At 40.8% G+C, this 20650-nt stretch overlaps 1 protein-coding gene across 2 annotated transcripts in view; it reads right to left on the bottom strand.

Moving 5' to 3' along the window:
- Window positions 1–8908: 8908 nt before the first annotated feature.
- dhrs7cb (dehydrogenase/reductase (SDR family) member 7Cb) overlaps window positions 8909–20650 on the bottom strand; it is a 107425-nt gene continuing 95683 nt past the window's right edge. For both annotated transcript variants that reach the window (XM_033611537.2, XM_033611539.2), the window contains 2 exons: window positions 10085–10246; window positions 8909–9938 (listed from right to left, as the gene is read on the bottom strand). In XM_033611537.2, coding sequence (XP_033467428.2) covers window positions 9730–9938; window positions 10085–10246 — 371 coding nt within the window. In that variant the 3' untranslated portion in view covers window positions 8909–9729. The remainder of the gene's footprint in view (window positions 9939–10084; window positions 10247–20650) is intronic.

Raw genomic sequence — 20650 nt, forward strand, 5'->3', positions numbered from 1 at the left:
GGAGCTTGCTTCAGTCTGACACCAGCTTAGCTGGGGTGAGATGAACCAGAGTAAAAAAAATTTGTACGTTAGCTGCCCAATAGTAACCAAGGAGATTAGGTAATCCAAGCCCACCCACTGATCTTTTCCTCTCAAGTAAGGTCTTATTTGCTCTTGCCCACTTACCAGCCCAAAAAAAGGATGAAATTATACTCTCTATAGATCTGAAGAAGGATCTAGGGAGGAAGATCGGCAGGCACTGAAAAAGATAGAGATATCTTGGCAAAACATTTTTATCGTTTGAATCCTGCCCGCCACAGAGAGTTGTAGGCAGTTCCACCTCTGGAGATCCAATTTAACCGCTGTTGTCAGAGCGGAGAAATTTTTTTCTTGCAGTGTACGCATGGATCGTGTTACTATTACACCTAGGTATTTAATTCCCGCACTAGCGGTCCTGAACGGTATTGATGAGGGCGGCAAGTCCAAAGCCAGTTGGTTAATTGGGAGAAATTCACTTTTGGAAATGTTCAATTTGTATCCAGAGAAAACGCCAAACGAGCTTAAAAGTGAAAGGATAGGAGGAATGCTTGTTAGGGGGTCTCTCACATATAGGAGGAGATCATCAGCGTACAACGAGTCGCGATGTTGAAACCCCTGCGTCATGATTCCTTTTATTCTGCGATCAGATTTTAGAGCGGCTGAGAGTGGTTCAATCGCGAGCACAAAAAACAAGGGGGAAAGCGGGCAACCCTGGTGTGTGCCACGGAAAAGAAGAAATGGGTCAGAACGCTATGTGTTTGTGCATACTGAAGCCTGGGGGGAGGTATACAGTAATTTGATCCAAGAGATAAAGTGGGCACTAAGACCAAACCGTTCCAGGGTGGAGAATAGGTAAGGCCACTCCACCCTGTCGAACGCCTTCTCGGCATCAAGTGATATAACAACCTCCGGATCTGTAGGTGAGGATGGGGTGTGAATGACGCCAAGAAGTCTTCTGACATTAGAAAATGAGTGCCTCCCTCTTATGGATCCTGTCTGATCCTCAGAGATGATCAGAGGCAAGACAGGTTCCAAACGACGTGCTAAGATTTTAGCAAGTATTTTCACGTCAGCAGGAAGAAGCGAAATAGGGCGGTACGACGCACAGCTAAGTGGGTCCTTGCCTTTTTTATGAATGAGGGAAATAGAGGCTTGCATAAGAGTGTTCGGCAGGGAGCCGTGTTGGTATGAATAATGAAACATTTCGAGCAATAATGGGGCCAGTTGATCTGAAAAGCGTTTAAAAAACTCCACCGTATACCCATCTGGGCCTGGGGACCTCCCACTGTTCATCGAGTGTATCACCTCCCTAATTTCTGCAAGTGTTAAAGCTGTATCAAGCATCTTACTGTCATTAGGTGAGATTTTAGGCATTATTAGTTCATCTAAAAAGGTCGTCAGTTGGGTTTCGTCGTTAGGGGATTCTCATTTGTATAATTGTGAATAAAGTGATTTGAAAGCTAGATTTATTTGATCTGGGTCTGAAGTTAAGGATCCTGTTTCCTCCTGAATCTGAGTAATTTGGTTAGCGGCTTGTTTAGCTTTTAGCTGGTGGGCCAGGCGGCCAGCCTTGTCACCGTGCTCGTACACTGATCCGCGAGAGTGAAGAAGCAACCGTTCAGCCTTGTAAGAAGAAGGTCAAGTTCCGTTTGCAGAGCTATTCTCTCTTTAAACAAATCAGGTGTATGGGCTGTTGACAGTGATCTGTCTAAACTGGCGATAGACTTTTCCAGTTCCTCCTTCCAGGCTCGCGCTGTTTATTTGCATGGGATGTGTACGAGATGATTTTGCCTCTGAGAAAAACCTTAAGAGTTTCCCATATTGTGGATGGAGAGGTCTCTTCATTCTTATTAGTCTCGCAAAAGAAAGAGATAGATTCAGATACTTACTTCACAAATTTTCGTCAGCTAGTAAGAGAGGGTCCAGTCGCCAAAATTTAAATTTTTTCGGTTTTGATTCAAAGTGGAGGTCAAGAATTACAGTAGAATGGTCCTGATATTGTTATCGGTGAATATTCAGTGGAGGTAATTGATGGAATAAGCCTTTTATCAACTATAAAATAATCTATTCAGGAGAACGACCGATGCGCATGTGAGAAAAAGGAATATTGTCTCGAAGATGGATGCAAATGTCTCCAAGGATCAATATACCCAAATTGGTCCATGAAGTTAATGAGTGTCTGTAACATTTTTGAGAGAGAGATGGGCCGATAACTTGATCTGTCTAATATTGGGTTGATGACACAATTCATGTCCCCTCCTAATATCAAAATATGGGAGTTTAGGTTTGGAATTGAGGACAACAGAGATTGCATAAAAGTATGATCATCCCAATTTGGCGCATAGATGGATGCTAAAATTACAGGCTTCTGGTATAGCGTACCAGTTACAATTACGAAACGGCAGCCCGAATCTGCGATTGTGTTAGAGATGAAATGGAGATGAAATGCACATTTTTCCTGATTAGTATGGCCGTGCCTCTTGTTTTTGAGTTAAATTTTGAATGAAAAACCTGTCCGATCCATAGCCTGCTCAGTTTCCTATGATCAAGGTTATGTAGGTGTGTCTCCTGGAGGAACATGATGTCGGCATTTAAATTTTTTAAGTGCATCATAATTTTTGCTTGCTTTACTGCAGCATTTAACCCACCAGTATTCAAAGAGATGATCCTCACCACCTGTCCAGCGGCAGCCCCCCCCACTGATCACGCCAGCCATGCTGTGATGTAGAGTGGCAAAAATGTCAAAAGGGTCCTAAGACGCGAGCAGCACAAGATATGTAAGTCAATATGTACATGGAAAATGACATGTAATGACAGTGAAATCAACAACATAATCAATAGCACCAAGTGGCATACAACCAAAGAGGCCCCCTCCCCTATCCACCCACCCCTCAATGTAGGTCCATATTTCCCTCCCAAAACAACTCCCTTAAAGGTGCATTTGCTCCCCCCCCCCCCCTCCCACCAAAGTCAGTCATCAAATTCTTTGTCAAGATAACAACAGGTTCATACTTCCCTTTCTGAAGCATCTTTCCTCTCTGGGTCATCTCCAATCCCTCAAGTAATAATCCTAACACCAGTTATTGTTAATAAAACCCTTAGAACATATAAAATTTTAAGAATACGCCCCTTTAACCTAAACTAGTGTTCAGTGAATACCAAACAAAACCTAAAGAAAGGCCACCCAATATTTGCCTTGACAAAAGTATATAAACAAATATATATGTAAAAATAAAAATGAAAAATGCGACCCATGACTGGCTTTTAAATAATTACCTTAATCAGTTAAATTTCAAGATTAAACATTGTCTCAAATGATTATTAAGCTACAGTATATCAAAATGTGTTTCCCCAAGAAAGAGTGGGAACAAGGTGTGAAGCAATTGTAACACTTTTTACAGCCTTGTAAACAAAATGAGCATTAGCATCCTTAAGTTAGAGGCAGCTCTAAATGAGTCAATACACTACTTTTAGGACAACCCGACTGAATGATAAAGGTAAACTAAGAGAATAAAAAAATAAAGTGTCCGAGTGCATGACAGACTCAGTTTGCCACAGAATATTGTCTTTGGTTGGATTTTCTCAGTCCCATGTCACTGAAGAGTATGGCGCAGCTAGGACATTAGCTCCAGGCTAACACACAGCACAGTTAGTGGCTCTCATACAGGTTGAGTTAGCTCAGCTGATTAGCACTATGTTAGTCAGGCATCGTCTCCGTCTGCGGGCCCCGTTTGTAGTTGGCCACAAAGGTCGCTGCCTTCTCGGGTGATGCAAACCTCTTCTTTCCGCCGCCATCCAGTGTTATCTGCAGGCGGGCTGGGAAGAGCAGAGCCAGCCTGAGGGCAAGGTTATACAGTTCAGTCATGACGGCCCGGTACTTAGCTCACTCCTCAACAACCTCGGGAGCCTAGTCTTCAAAGATCTGGACTGAGGTCCCCCGGTACTGAAGTTTTCCTCTTCTTTTGCGGGCCTCCTGGATGATTAAATCCTTAATCTGGTAGTGGTGGAGGCGAATAATTACCAGCTGTGGCCGCGACCCGGGCTGTGGTTTGGCTGTTAGAGCCCTGTGTGCACGGTCAATCTCGTCGCCGAGTAGTTCAACCAGGAGGTCGGAAAAGAAACTTGTAGGTCGGGGTCCTTCAATGGATTCCGGGAGGCCAATAATCCTAATGTTGTTCCGGCGGCTCCGGTTCTCGAGGTCCGCCGCCCTCGCTAGCAACTTAGCATTGCTATCATCTAACGCCGTACATCTTGTCTCCAATGCTTGTATACACTGGTCATTTAGTTCAGCGTTAGTTTCCAATGAGACGATGCGCTGGCCATGGTCGGTTACCATGGAGTGTAGTTTATCCAGTCTTAGTTCGAGGGTAGCAAAGGTTTTTTTGAAGTCCTTTGAAATGCTAGCTCTTTGCTCCTCCAGCAAACCAGCAATGCCGGTCAGAAAGGGGCTGCTGCAAGCGGTTGAGGCTTCCGCGTTGGGCTTTTTTTGCTGTTTTGTTGTTTTCAACATATTGTCGTGGCTTTTCGAAGCTTTAGAGTGTTATCCCTTTCTCGAGATAGTGCGGGTGTTGGAAAAAATGGGGGTTTTCAAAGGTAAACGTTACAGGAGACGGAGACCGCGCTGCCTTCACATGCTCACCAAACCGGAAGTCCGGAAATTTAAATTTATTGTCATAAATTCTACCATTTTTTCCCTGTTAAAGGGTTTTTTGGGGGGAGTTTTTCCTATGCTGCTCTGCTATGAGTATCCAAAGGACAGAGGGATGTCGTTTGCTGTAAAACCCTCTGAGGCAAATTGTTATTTGTGATATTGGACTTAAAATAAAATTGATTGATTGATTGATTGACTGACTGACTGACTGACTGACTGATAATAAGCCACGCCCTCTTTAAGCAATCATTTCCAAATTTTATGCATCACTAAGACATGACCCTAGATGGTGCAAAACTACCTAATTATGATACGCAAACTTTGCATTTGTAGTGCCCCCTAGCAGTCGATTTGAATGAAACTTTCAAGGTATGTTTCAGGTACTGGATGTTTCCAGGTTCCAACTTTTGTGATGATGATTAGCTAAAGAAGTCACATCATCTCTAAATATCATCGGTCAACATCATCAAAACACAATGAGATATCATCAAGCTTTTGATAACTTTTGATAAGCTAGGCCTAATGATGATCCACAGAAAATTTTAATCAATCAGACCTACTGTTTAGGCGATGTCAAAAATGTGTTTTTCAAAAATTTAAAATGGCGGAAATACTAGTCAGGTGGACCTTAATGGGTCTTGAGGCTTTTCGTAGAGCACATTGAGCTGAACATATTTTTTAAAATTCAAGTCATTCTGCAATGATGGGCATGACCTTTCAAAAAGAAATACATAAAATTAATGTCTTTCGATGTGTGAAACATTACTGAATCATAATAATAACAATAATAATAATAGCTGCTGCGCTGCAATGGTCTCGGCTGGGCAATTTTAGGCAATTTTACGCAAATTTAGGCAATTCTGAGCAACAAGAGGCAGAACAGGAAGACACCAAGAAAGTTGACATTACAATGTATAATTTGCATTAGCTGAGGCTTGAACTCACAACCTCTGACACCAAGGAACATTTTCTATTTACTGCGCTAAATAGGAAGTGACAACTCATCTGTGACTTCACAAATTGACTAAGCCAGCCACCAGGATGACAGCAGTTGTCAAGGCAGATTTCAAACTGCTGTCATAAATTCAGTTATCAAGACAAAAATCTGAAAATACACATATTGCATCTAGACAGCATGGAGATGTTGTTAATTTGGGGTGTTTTTTTAACGATGATTGATTTACTCCATAAGTGAAAAACTGATGTTTGAAATTGCCATTCTTGCATTGACTCCAGTTGTTCACATGACAGCAAAATTCAAAATGCTGTCAAAAATTTAGTTTTTGATATAAAATTCTGATATTCAACATCCTTTACCATGACTCCAAAATTTTGTAATTTTTTTCATGAACATTGAAAACTTAGGCTATTTAGCAAGAATTTGCAAGTGTATGTTTACAGTACTATTTACAGTCAAACATCTTGATGCACTGTAGGTTAAATTTTTGAAAAATCTGTGAATACAATTAGTGAAGGACAGTCTGAAGATGCTCTGTAGCAAGTTCGGTGTCAACTGAGCAAAAATTGTGGGAGGACATAGGTTTAAGAAGTTTTACAGTTTTTGAAAAAAACAGAGTGATTGACTTCATAATTTGCAATAAGTTTAAATGTACAAAAGTTTTGTCAGTATTGGGGCTACATTTTGATGAAAGTTGCAACTTTAGATGCTTGCTGTAGCGCCACCATCGGGACTATTGACTTGTGTTTACAGCTGAGCAAATCTGGCATAGGACTGGACCTTTGTGCAAAGTTTGGTGATTTTTTGCGCATGGGAAGTAGGATTTCCTCGGAAGAAGAAGAAGAAGAAAGAATGAGCAGGAAAACAAGAGGGTCCTGGCAAGACTGCCTGCCCAGCCCCTGATAATAATAATAAAACAGTACAAAAATTATAGGGTTTCACCTCTTCAGGCTTGAACCCCTAGAGATCCTTTACTTTTCAATGGTTTCCAGTGGTTAGTTTTGTACTCTCTCAGTCAAATAATGTATGTGTTCCAATTTCTTTGTCACTCAGATGAACTTATCTTTTTTGGATCATGTGATAAAGATGTCTAAACGATTATTTTCAGGTCTGACTGTTCATCAGCCAGAATATTTGAATTTGTCATTAAATTTAGATGTCTTACCATGAAAGTTACAGATGTACTCTGAACAACTTGAGTAGCAGTTTTTAAATATTGGACACTTGTATATAATGTCTGAATTTAAATTATCTTCTGAGAGAGGAATTCACATCACATAAATCCAGATAGGTGACTGGAGAAATACAGTGGTGGAAAAAAGTTTTCGGACACCCCATGCATTTGTGAAATATTGCATTAAGAATCACTCTTAGGTCTTCAAGTGCAATTTCTTTTAGTACAGTCACAGCCAAAATACTAAATAAATCCTAAAAAAGCCATTAAAAACTTAAAATTGATGGGTTCCATAAAAATACATAAGAAATTTTGAGTATTGGGTCATTTTGGTACCAGTGATGAAGATCATTCTTTTTATTAAAAGACACAATTTTTGTTGCCAAGCTTCGTGTCTACATAAAGCCAGCACATTTGAAAGTTCTTCAGACACAAAAATGGCTAAAACAAGGAACCTAACGCAGGAAACACGCCTGAAGATAAAGATTCTCAGCCAGGAAGGGTACAGTTGCCGCCAGATAGCCAGGAAGTGCAGATGCAGTCCTTCAGCAGTTGGATACACTCTGCAGAAATACAGACGAACCAACAGCTTGGAAGACAAACCAAGATCTGGGCGTCCAAGGGTTTCTTCAGCAAGAAATGACCGCATCCTGATCCACATGTGCAGGCAAAACCGCCGAATGACATCACAGGAGCTTCAGCAGCAGTGGTCAAACCAAACTGGTGTCCAGTGTTCCACCCGCACTGTACGTGGCCGACTTTTAGATCATGGCTTAAGGTCCTACAAGGCTATCAAGAAGCCCCAGATCAATGAGAGACAGAGGTTAGCCCGGCGTCGTTGGGCCCAGGCACACAAGAACTGGACAGCCAGGAATTGGAAGAAGATTTTGTGGTCAGATGAGTCCAGTTTCCAGCTCTATCTTCCTCCTACTAATGTGAGGGTACGCAGAAGGCCAGGCGAAGCATTATCTCCAGCATGTACAGTACCTACTGTCAAGCATGGTGGAGGCAGTATCATGGTTTGGGGATGCATGAGTGCTGCTGGTGTTGGTCATCTCACTGTCTGTGATGGCACATTGAACTCTACCAAGTATTGTACCATTCTCGAAACCCACATGCTCCCTTCTGCGCGTGCACTGTTCCGTCGAGGTAAAAACTGGATGTTTCAACAAGATAATGCCACACATCCAAGGCCAGTAGAACTTTACTGCAGGAGCACAGTATCCAGGTATTAGAGTGGCCAGCTCAATCCCCGGACATGAGCCTCATTGAACATCTGTGGTGGATTATCAAAAGGTCTGTTTCAAAGCATAAACCAAAGAATTTAGAAGAATTAAAAGCAGTAATTCAAGAAGAATGGGACAAGATTACCCCTCAACAGTGTGAAAGGCTCGTGGGGAACATGCCAGCCAGGATTAGAGCTCTACTACATGCCAATGGCAGGACTACTAAATATTAATTTGATGATGTGATGGTTTATTTATTTTTTGTTCAATTTTGAACACATTCTCTGTTATTTGTTGACTTTGATACCGACAATGTTGAGAACTGACATATTGAAACTGTCAAGAATTTAGTTTTGTTAGTTTTTCTTGTAAACAATAAACAAAAAAATATAATTTGTATTTGTTTGTATCTGTCTAATGCAGCCACACCTTTTGAAACACAAAAAAGATTTTTCCACAAATATTTCATGATAATATTTGAGATTGTGTAAAATTTTAAGGGTGTCCGAAAACTTTTTTCAACCACTGTAGAAGATTCTGACATAATATAATTGGTGCTAAATTTTAACAATGAGTAAACAGAAGTGAGAAGTTTTCACAAGTAGTTATTCAGTTGCTTACAAGATTCAAAAACTTTTGGCCTTTTTTGATTCCCTAGAGTAGCATAAAATGAAAATACTGAAATAAAATAACTCAAAATTGTACTTAAGTAGTACTTGAGTAAATAAACTCAGTTTCATTCCACCACTGCAAATAGCCTATTAAGCCTTTTCCATCTGCAAATACTAACAATGAGTACTCTGCATGTACTGTTTTTTCTATACATATAGTGCATTATATCAATCTGTAAATCAACTGAAAAACTTACAATGCACACATGATAAAATTCAAGATGAATATTTATTACATGTACTTGACTTGCTGTTTGCGCTGACACAGTGGTAGGAGGGGCATAAAATAAACAGTGGGGCTAATATAAAGGAGATAAAAGTACAAAAAGTACCACTGAATCACATACATGCATTGTTTCATGTGAATGCCTTGTGCATGTGAAGGTAATTTAAAGGGGATGGTGGATTCTGCCATCAATAATGAAATCTATATGGAGAGATCATTACAAAATGTAAGTGTAAAATCTTATGGGTTATAACTTTAATTAAATTACCACAAACTAATTGCCACATGATAAACCTGAAGCCTTCAGATAAGGAGAAACTTCACAGATGGCATCTCTCTAATCTTAAACATGCACACACTACGAGATTTGAAAATAATGCTGCATCACACACTACAGGGTATTATTGAGATTATCATGCCAGAGGGAGCAAATGTCAACCAAACAGAGACTGATGTGTAGTAACAGCTTGCTGTAATGATTTTAAATTCTAAATATCGAACAAGTTTGAAATTATTGAGGCAGCCCCAATGAGTCTGTGAGTAGTTCAGGAGGTTTAAGACTGGATCTATTAACATCTCACATTATCAGATCATCTGGGCCTAACATCAGTACCAACCAAGGTCCCAGACCAGAGTTCTCTTTCGAGTTTTGGGAGCGCTGATTCAGAGATAATTAGGCCCAAAACTCCTGCCATTTAAGCCTTGCTTAAGGAACACATACACATACATTATATATATCTGCCATTTCCAAAAAAAAATCTTTCTTCATTTTACATCTCTTTGTGATTCCATTTCAGATTTTCTCCTACTGCATTGGCTCAGCCAGGACTGAGTCCTTCACTCCAGCAGCCAGCACAGCAAAGAGGAAGGAGGGGAAGAGAGAGCGGAGGTAGAGGGCCACCCTGGGGATAGGGTGGGCCAGTACAACCTCCCTCCTCCTCTTTTTTACCGTTTGAATAATTTCATTGGCCAGGACTGATGGGTGCACACCATGGGTCAACTGGCTGGAGATAACTGTGGAAGAACAGATACATTGAGATTTGTCTCTATACTACAACAAATAGGCTTCACACTTCCTATCCATTTTCCATAAACTGAAACACCATTTGGAATTATTTTTTATATGTCGTTACCTTTAGGTCTCTGGTTCTTTTACTCACATGCAGCCAGGGCGTTCGGTTCAGGGGCCTGCTCCTCCACAGGTGGCTCCTCAGAGGTGTTGATGAAGGTATGACTGATGGTGCTGATAATTATCCCATACTCCTCCACTTCAGTCCGCAGGCAGTCGAAGAAGGCTTGTGCTGCATGCTTAGATGCAGCATCTGATAGTTGCCAATACACACACACATAAACACACACAGACACAGATGTTAACAGAAGCCAGATAATGTTAGCTGTCTGAGCACTTTAATGGAGTGCTTAATGCCTGGTTCACACTACATGACATTTCTGTCCACTCTGACAGTCACTATGTCACATTACGCGATTGTGGAGTAATAAAATCGTGCCGTGACTTGGCCAACAGACATGCCAGACTACACGATGGTCCACACCAATCATACCTGGTCATCTGTCATGATGTGTGTGACATCATCGGGTTATTCATGTCCTATTTTTATTATTATTGCTATTATTTCAGTCACTGTGTCTGTTCATGTGCGAGCCGAAATGTTTTTGTAGTAATGTAAAAAGCGCCAGTGGATGGCAGGAGCTACATTTGAAGTCTAGCGTACGCAAACATGCAAGTCACTGAATCCTCCACAACAAGTTCCTGCAAATGTTTCACAATAAAAGCCTATTTAGAAAATGAAGGGATTCTCTCAACCGAAGTTATAAAGGGCTTTTAATTTGAAACAGATTGAGGAAGTGTTGAGTTTGAAATGACAGCGCGATGCATTACCTTTATCAAGGCAACCAGGAGTGGATAAAAAGTAAAAATATAAAAACATAGAGGGAATAGTAAATAATGGCCCGTTTATGATGTAGTCTATTTCAAATGAAGCTGGTAGCCTCTGCAGCTGTGGTAAGTAAAAGCCACCATTTTTTTATTTTCTTACTTTATTTCCGTCTCCATTATAAATAAATAACATTGTTTGCTAGCTTGATGCTAATGGCAGTTAAGGCTGGGGTGTTGTTGCCGCACAACTGTCTACGGCAGCAGATCGCTCTGTGTTTCTATTGGTCAAAGTGACTGCTGTGACGGGAGAAAGTGTGATTGACAAAAAGAAAATCAAACATGCTAGACTCTCTGTTGGAACGTCATGAGGCGTCCCAGATGTGGCGTCAGTTGTCGTCTACTGTGACACACTACACGAGATGAAATTATAGATTAGTAGTAGTAGTAGTAGTGTGAACCAGGCATTACTGCTATTAAGAAATGGATGACTTGTAATTTTCAGAAGTAATAATCTTTGATCTTAATCACCCAGCAAGCATATTACAACTGTTTATTGCTCTGGCAACTAATATAAAATCTACAGCGAAAAATGTAGGCATCGCTTTTGAATCTCAATTTAACTTTGAACCACATGTCAATAATCTCATTAAATCCTGCTACTTCCACCTAAGAAATATAACCTAACTTAAATCAGCTGTGTTTTCCCTGACCTAGAAAGGCTAATTCATGCTTTTGTATTCTCACACCTTTACTACTACAATGCACTGTTTACGTGCCTCAGTAAATCTGTAGTAGCTCAGCTTCAACTAGTACAGAATGCTGCAGCTCGTATTTTTAACAGGGAAAGATTGTAGGTATAACATAGCACCCCAGTTCTGGCCTCCCTCCATTGGTTGTTGGTTAACTTCAGAATTGATTTTAAAATTCTTTGAATAACTTTTAAAGCTCAACATGGTTTAGCCCCCAATTATATAGCTGAGCTTCTGACTACCTGTTCTCCAAGTCGTTACCTTAGATTCTCAAGCCTACCTTCACTAGTCGTCCCAAGATCAAGGCTGGTAACTAAAGGTGACCGGGCTTTTGCCATTGAGACCCCAAGGCTCTGGAATTCTCTGCATGAGGAGATTAGGCTAGCACATTACCCATTTTTTAAATCATTGCTTAAAACATATTTTTAGAGGAAAACTTTCCTTTTTAATGTTTTATAAGTACTTTTGGGATTTGTAACTTTTGTGTTTTATTTCCTTTTGTTCTGTTTTTACCTCTAAACACATTTTTTTTTATTTTTGTAAACTTATTGTAATCTCATTTCCATGCACTTTATCATTAATGCATCATTATTATTATTTCTATCAACACAGAAGAGGTGTGACTCATTCCACACCCTGTCACAGACATCTGTGAAAACACCAATGGTAGGTAGAGTACTGAAAATCTATACTCAAGTAAAAGTCCAATTACTCCCATAAAAATGAGTACCTGAAGTAAAAGTAAAAAAAGTACCTGGTTATAAAATTACTCAAAGTACAAGTTACTTTTGTGCAGGCCAGTGCAAAATAATGAAAAACAGCACTTGTTTTGATGAGCAGGTTGGCTAATCAAATAGATAAGGATAGCATATACAACTGAGATATGAATAATCTTCCACTCTCTCTCTCCATCTCTTCCTCTCTACCCCTCTCTTCCTTACTCCTTAATTATGAAGCTTTTTTCCTATCTTTATTCGAGAGAGTGGTATATCAATTTGAGAGCATTATTTATTGATTTCACATTCAGATTTTGGAATATTGTCCCTCAAAACCCTGCCCTCGCACTCAAATAGCCTCTGCTTGTGCTTAGATATACTCTGTTTCTGCTCAAACTGTATGTTTGCACTCAGATACAATGTTGCTTGCACAGATTTCCTGCTCCAGCTTCAGGTCTTCTCCTCGCGCTCAAGCTGCTTTTGTGAGCTTGTGGAATTTCTGCTCTCAGATCTCTGCCGTGCGCTTGTATTTTTTTGTGTAACAACCCTGTCAAAATCTCCTAACCAATAGAACGCCAGGTTTATTGTTGACCAATAATATGATCCCTGCCTCCTTGCAGGCGCGCTAGCTTTAGTTTTAGAGCATACCGTCTGCATGGGTACTCTTTAACCTGGTTCATCCACTCCCGCCCTCCAGGGCTTTATTAAATGTTCTTCCATTGCTTTCTTTACAACTTTTGGAATAAAGGGACTGTTAATTTAACACACGTGCGCCCGCATTTTTTACTATAATAGCCGCATAGAATATGCATAACCGATTTTTTATTTGTTTTTCTGAATTTCACATGCAGATTACCATCTAATTGACATTTGTATATTTGTTACATGAATATAAAGTAATGAAACATGAAATATTTACTGAATGTTACTGACTGTTTCAAAATACAGAACAGCTGTTTCAAACAGTTTCGCTGCTGCATCTTGTTGGTTCGTTTTTGGCAGTTAATAATAATAATAAACTTTATTTCTATAGCACCTTTCAAAACCAGGGTTACAGGGTGCTTCACAAAATACAAAAAAACATCATACAGTAAAACTGATCCAATGATAAAACATTGTAAGAGAAACAACATTAAAATATGCGAAAGACAATTAAAAGTTAATTACACAAATTAATTACACAAATGCCAGTCTGTATAGGAAGGTTTTTAAAAGTTTTTTTAAAATGGGGCACTGACTCAGCTGACTTGATACTGAGGGGTACCTTGTTCTACAGTGTTGGGGCTAAAACAGTAAAAGCACAATCTCCCTTTGTTTTGAGCCTGGACTGTGGAACCTTTAACAGCAGTTGATTCTCAGATCTGAGGGTGCAGAATAGGGGGTTAGGAGCTCTGAAATATAAAGTGGAGCAAGACCATGAAGAGATTTATAGGTGACTAAAAGAATTTTAAACTGGATTCTGAAACGGATGGGGAGCCAATGTAATTCTGCGAGGATTGGAGTGATGTGTTCCCTACGACGAGTGTTTGTGAGTAGTCTTGCTGCTGCATTCCGTATTAACTGTAACCGGGCAACTGCTGTATCATTTACGCAAGTGAATAATGAATTACAATAGTCCAGACCGGAGAAAACGAGGCCGTGGATGAGCTGTTCAACTATGTTTCTGGGGAGCATTGGTTTGACTTTGGCAATATTTCTTATTTGTATGTAGCAGGACTGAACAAGGTTTATTAATGTGCTGATTGAAGTTGAGTTGATGGTCAAAAACAACTCCCAAGTTTCAAGCTGACTGTTTTGTGTTAATTGTTAGTGGTCCAAGGTGAGGGGCAATGCTGTTAGAAATATGATCAGGACCGATAACCAGTACTTCAGTCTTATTTGTGTTGTGTTGGAAGCCATCCAGTTCTTAATGGCAGTGAGGCAGCAGTATAGAGAGTCCAAATTGCTATGATTTTCCGGGTTAACTGACACATACAACTGGGAATCATCAGCGTAACAATGGTATGACACAGGGGTGAAATGGCAAATAATATGTCCAAGGGTCAACAACAAACTGAACAGTATAGGGCCAAGGACTGAGCCCTGCGGGACCCCACATGACACGGGAGCTGTTGAAGAGCTAAAGTTGTCCACAGTTACTTTGAATACCCTGTCTGATAGGTAGGATGAAAGCCAGTTAAGCGCAGTCCCGTCTATGCCAACCCAGTTTCTGAGTCTGTTGAGAACAATTTTGTGATCCACCGTAACGAACGCTGCACTCAAGTCCAGTAAGATGAGAATGGTAAAGTTTCCAGAATCCGCACAAATCAGGATGCCATTTCAGGGTTCAACGCTAAGGTTTTTTTTTTCACTTGCCCAGTCAGGCAAGTTGGTCAGAGATCTACTTGCCCGAAGTCAGTTTTTACTTGCCCTATAAAAATTGTTTAATTTAAGCGGCTATCAAATAACAAAGACTGCAGTTATTTTTATGTTATATAATCTTTATTCACACTGTATTTATTAATTAAAACATATGTCATGTATTGTAGCTTTATTCCTACACAAAAATGACAGTGTCTGGGCTTAAAGTGAAAAATTTGTCAATCGTTCTCCGTCTATAATTTTGCGCCCTACTTGAGCCATGCCCACCTCTATTTATTTTTCACCCCTCTCTCCAGTTCTACTGTATTAACACCGGGTTTGATATATTTTGCTTCCATCTCTCTGCCCTGCTCTACTCTACTTCAACGCTACTTAGCTCTTTCTCTACTCTACCAGTAGACTACCACATCCACCTGTTGCACAAAATGCACACAGCAGTGTTTCCCCTAGGATGGAGTTGTAGCAGCGGAGGTGAAGCACACGCATGAAAAATAATTTTCACATGTGTGAAACTTTTTTGTATGCTTGCAAAGCACAGCCTGCTGGGATGTTTCTATGTATCTACTGGCACCAGAAGGGCTCTTGAGGACTAAGTACATACAGTACATGTGTGCACAGTATGAGCAGGTGAAATGTCTGTCTAGCTTACATATGAGGTGTCTCAAGATTTAGGAACATACAATTTTATTGAATATAATAAAGTAAAAAGTCACTTGACATGCTGCTGTTTTGTGCTATGACCTATTTAAGTGTTGGAAGTTGTTATTTACGTGACAACACCTGAACGCAACACAAGCTCAGCATGAGTGCCATGCTGAGCTGCTGTGCGTAACAGCAATCTGTTGGTTATTTACACACTGTCCATTTCAATAACTTTGTCAGCTGACAAACTGCACTGGGCTCGGGGTCAGGTTTGGTCAGGAAAATGTGGGCCGAGCTGCTCTAGCATGCTCACCTGTATGTGTGTGTGGCGGAACTCCGCTGTGCGCGATACAGAGAGCAGAGGAGAATTGTTAATGCGTGACCATGTAGAGACAGAAATGACACGATGGCATAACACTAAAAAATAGTATATTGTTATGTTATTATATGAAGCGTCCGTCGCGCAAAATAATATCAATGGGGGCTGTGGGCAGGACATTGTTACACAGCTGTGCCTGTGACTTCAGGCAGAGAGACCGCTGCATTAGAGCGGAAGAGCACGTTTTAAAATACATTTATTTTATCAATTAGTTATTAACTTTTACTATTTTTAGCAACTTCCCCGATCGGGCAAGTGAGTTGTTAGTTTACATGTCCGACCGTGAGTTTTACTTGCCCCAGGCAATCGGGCAGTCCTTATTGTTGAGCCCTGCATTTGTTACTCTGAGTACGGCTGTTTCCGTGCTATGATTCTTTCTAAAACCAGACTGGAATTTGTTGAATATATTGTTTCCCTCCATGTTTTCTAAAAGCTGCTTAGCGACCACTTTTTCAACAATTTTTGAGATCAGAGGTAATTTGGAAATGGGAGGACTGTTATGGCGAAGTGATTTTTTTTTTTTTTTTTTTTTGGATCAAGACCAGGGGCCTCATGTACAAAGGGTGCATACGCACAAAAACGTGGCGTATGTCCTTTTCCACGGCAAAGTTCAGATGTATCAAGACTGAAAAGACCGTGGAAATGTGCGGTGCCTCACGCCAACTTCATGGCTGACGTACGCACGTTTCTACAGCTGTTGATCCTTTGGCGACACTTAGAGGTGATGCTGGGAAACTGTTATAATAAATAAATGAAAACAATTAGTGCTCAAGAGTGATGTGCACATCAGAGACACATGAACAATTAACACTGATGAACAATTAACACACCCACGTGTTTGCTATTAGATTAGTGGATATAAAAGCATGCGCAAAGTGGTGCCAAAAATACCGTTAACAACGTTTTAGCAGTATTTGCCGCATTGGTTCCCGAGGGCAATCCTCCTGGAACTGTGCGCAGAGCTGCGGCCGACCTTAGACCGTGATACAGCGAGGAGCCATGCGCTGCCTGTATCCATACAGGTACTGACCACACCGGGACTCCTAGCAACACAGGCATTCCGGAGGGAGCTGGCCGACCGATCGGGACTGTGCCAGTCGACCCTGAGCCGAGTCATGCCAGCTGTGTGGGACGGAATTATCCGCATGTCAGCCAGGTATATCAAATTCCCATATGCAGCTGAACAGGCCAACATTAAAGCGCAATTTGCAGCGAGAGCCGGTTTTCCTAATGTTACCGGAGCTATCGACTGCACACACATTAGCTATAAAAGCGCCATCGCAGGATGAATTTGTTTTTGTCAACAGGAAGCATTTTCATTCGATCAATGTACAGATCATATGTGATGCGCAAATGCAATTAACCAACATTGTGGCGTGGTGGCCTGGTTCAACGCACGATTCATACATTCTGAGTAACAGCATGGTTGGGAACAGACTACAAGCTGGCACTGTGCGCGATGGGTGGCTTCTTGGTGAGTAAATAATTTATTCCTTTAATTGTCCTAATATCAATCCCCATGATGCGCACTGAATATGTGCGCCCCCAAATATTATCCTGCCTTCACAGCATCAGTACTAGTCAGTGGTTAAAGTTAGTGACTTGTTGTTTTTTAAACTACAGCTTCAGAGCTTTCGAACAAGCCCCTGATTGTCTGTGTGTGTAAAGTACTCAAGTCAATAAACCCGTGCGTAAAGTGCGACATTTCCTTATCAGCCTCACCTTTTCCCCGGCGCACTTCTGCATTCATTTACAACAATAGACAATAGTGTGTGATCCGTCTAAGTGGTGTATAAAATTAACAAATATAAACTGTAAATCCAGTTCACATAATTAATTGTCTGCTTTCAACTGACCCCAGGCGACTCTCTGTTCAGACGGGTGAGCTCCTCCTCTCCTGTCCCCCCGCCTGTTTTGGCCACACTTTGGCGGTGGGCAGCCCTCCTCTGCTTCACGTCCACCTTAATGTCGGACCACTTCATTTTTAATTCTGCGTGTGTACGCTTTTCTGACCCCACTGCATTGACAGCCTCACACACACTCTCCCACTCACTCCTCTTGCGTTTTGTATTGATGCCGGAGGACTGTGTGCCAAAAAGTACATCTTTGCGCGCCTCCACTTAAATGAGTAGCGTTTCCAATTCGCATTCTGTGAAGATTTTCTTTTTTTCCCCGTCTTATTCATTCTTTTGTTTTAGTTTTCTGATCGCGCAGAGAGGGGAATCTCAGGTGCAGGGTTCATTTAAATATGATTTGCATATTTAAATGAGGGCGTAGACAGGGAGGGGTCGGGTACTCCAACATGGGTGCTCAATTCCACGTTGATTGGGATGTACAAAGGAAATGTGCTTGGATTCATGTGTACGCACAGATTCATACATCTGGATATTTTTGTACGTACGACGTTTTCTGGATTCAAGCGTACACCATGTTTCAGTAGGAAATCCACGCAGGTCTTTGTACATGAGGCCCCAGGTTTCTTGAGGAAAGGCTGAATACAAGCCTGCTTAAAGTTGTCTGGGACCAAGCCAGATAGAAAAGACTCATTTACAATACTGAGAAGACAGGGGGCAATGACTCCAAAACCTATTTGAAAAACCTGGAGGGAAAATTATCAGACTTACAGGAGGTGAGGTTAGTGTTGGCCACAATCCCAACCAGATCCCTATGAGTAATGGGAGTAAATTCATCTAGCAGTGAAGTGGCAAGTGAGGGCTCTGATGAAGGTGGAGGTGAGCCAGCAGGAATAATTGATGTTTTGATGTTTTTTTCTTTTTTTTTCTGTTTTGTTTAGTTTATTTTGGTCATTTTCAAAATATGGACTCAAATACAACAGAGAAGAAAAGAAAACAACAAATAAACCTAAAGTCAATGCTAATATAGCATTACACCAAAATACAAACAAACAAACAAACAAAACAAGACCAAAAAGGTGTAGGCTGAAGTTTAGCTTATTACGCCTACCCTTTTATAATCAATTTCTGTCAGCTCCTACATAATTGTATACAGAGCAGGGGTCCATTTCACAAAGCAGGTTTAGTGAAAACTCAGTCTGTTAACCCTGAAATGAGGGAAACTCTGAGTTTTCCGTTTCAAAAAGGAGGTAACTCAAAGCAGAGAAAGAGGGGTAACTCTAGCCTGTTTCAGAGAGCGAGGTAACTTAAGCTCTCGGTCAGTTACGGTAATAACAGACTCTATGAACCTAACCTGGTCGGGACCAGGTTTTTTCACTAACATGGCATGTCCTTTTGATAACGATCCCGTGGATGAAGACTGCGCAGAGAATTAAATATTCGTCGGGAGCATTTCCACACAATTATCTTTTTGAGCAGTACCGTTTCACGTCACAGTCCATCATCTACATACACAACCTAATCCGTCCTTACATTTGCAACATTACCAATCGTAGTCATGCTCTCACATCCCAGCAGATATTGTGTGTTGCGCTCATAGACTGTATACAAATGCGCTGTGTTTCTTTGCAAATGGAAGTTTTTGTACAATGTCGGAGACGCTGAGCACTTGAGTAAGGCAACTGTATGCAGGGCGGTCAGAAAAGTGTGCTCGTTTTACGGGCATCTGCCTTCTTTTTGTTGGCTGAGTAGAAGTCTGTGTTAGTTTAAATAGGCTTAATTATTTAACAGAACATGATATAGATGAGAAGACATTTATGTGTGTGAAAACAGCATTATGTTGGGAAAAAAACAACTGCACAGTCAAACAGCCACTTAATATTTACTTTACAATGTAAAACATGATCAAAATGAGGTACCCCCATGAGATTATGCAGAGGTCTTACCTGTTTGAACAATATTTTTATATTTCATCCTAAACTGCTGCCAAGTGCGCTTCTCCCCCGCGGGATTACACCTAAATGAAATAAATTAATAGGCTACCATTCAAGCAGTTTTCCCCTGTAATATTATTGCGATTGCAAAGGACTACATTTAAACTTATGCATTCTCCCACGCCGTCTCCCTCTCTTTTGCAGCTGCAGCGGTGTTGCACTTCTTTTTGAAAACGTGTGCAAACTCGCACTATGAGCGCATTAAGATTTCTAATTTTAGTGGGGTGAAAAACGCAGCCCTCCCTGTCCCCGTTGCCATGGTGACTCGTCGAATCGGGGCTCCATTGATGCTGGGTTTTTAATGTTGTGGTGCACACGCTTAACTCCAGGTGAAACTACTCCGAGTTGATTAAACTGATTGAAACTCAGAGTTTCCTATCTCAGAGTAGATCAGCTCAGAGTTCAGGATTAGACTAGTTAGATTAGTTTGTTGAACCTGCTTTGTGAAACGGACCCCAGTAGAGCCAAAAAAGAAAACATTAAATATACTTAGTGCTGTCAAGAGATTAAAAAAATGGAGAGATTAATTAATTATGATCTGTAATTAATTGATCTAATTAATATCTTTTTTAATCTCATCTCAAAATTGCTGAGAAAGCCCTCAACTTGAGGTAGCCTATTTTCATTTAAAGGGGAAATTCCGTTTTTTACAACCTGGACCTTATTCCTGGCATTAAATACGGTTGTTTACTCACCCAGATAAGTTTGGTGTCATTTGGAGTCCTTCGGAAGATATTTAGATCCGCAAGAGCCGCGTTCATCCATATAGTGGGAGTGATCGGGGCAGCGACAATGAGGCTCTAAATAACACATTATCTGCCGCGAAACTCGTTCATTTCACCAATATGTTTTTATGAATCACTAGAGTTGCTTGTCATCGTCATCATCCGGGTCATTTATACAGACCTACTAACCTCTGACCTGGATGATGTCAGAGGCAATTCGTAAAGACAATCCTCTTTACCACCGAAGCGTTCACCTTTCTGTTTCTCACTTCTTGTCACTGAGCACTATGTAATAATAAATTCACGTTTTGCATAAAAAGTGCCTCTGCTTTTTGTGCAGTGTGCGGGCCGTTCTACACAAGCGATGAGAAGAAACTAAATAGGCTAAATGTAAATTCTCATTGTTATTT

Source organism: Epinephelus lanceolatus, chromosome 21 (assembly GCF_041903045.1).
Source record: "Epinephelus lanceolatus isolate andai-2023 chromosome 21, ASM4190304v1, whole genome shotgun sequence".
Taxonomy (NCBI): Eukaryota; Metazoa; Chordata; class Actinopteri; order Perciformes; family Serranidae; genus Epinephelus; species Epinephelus lanceolatus.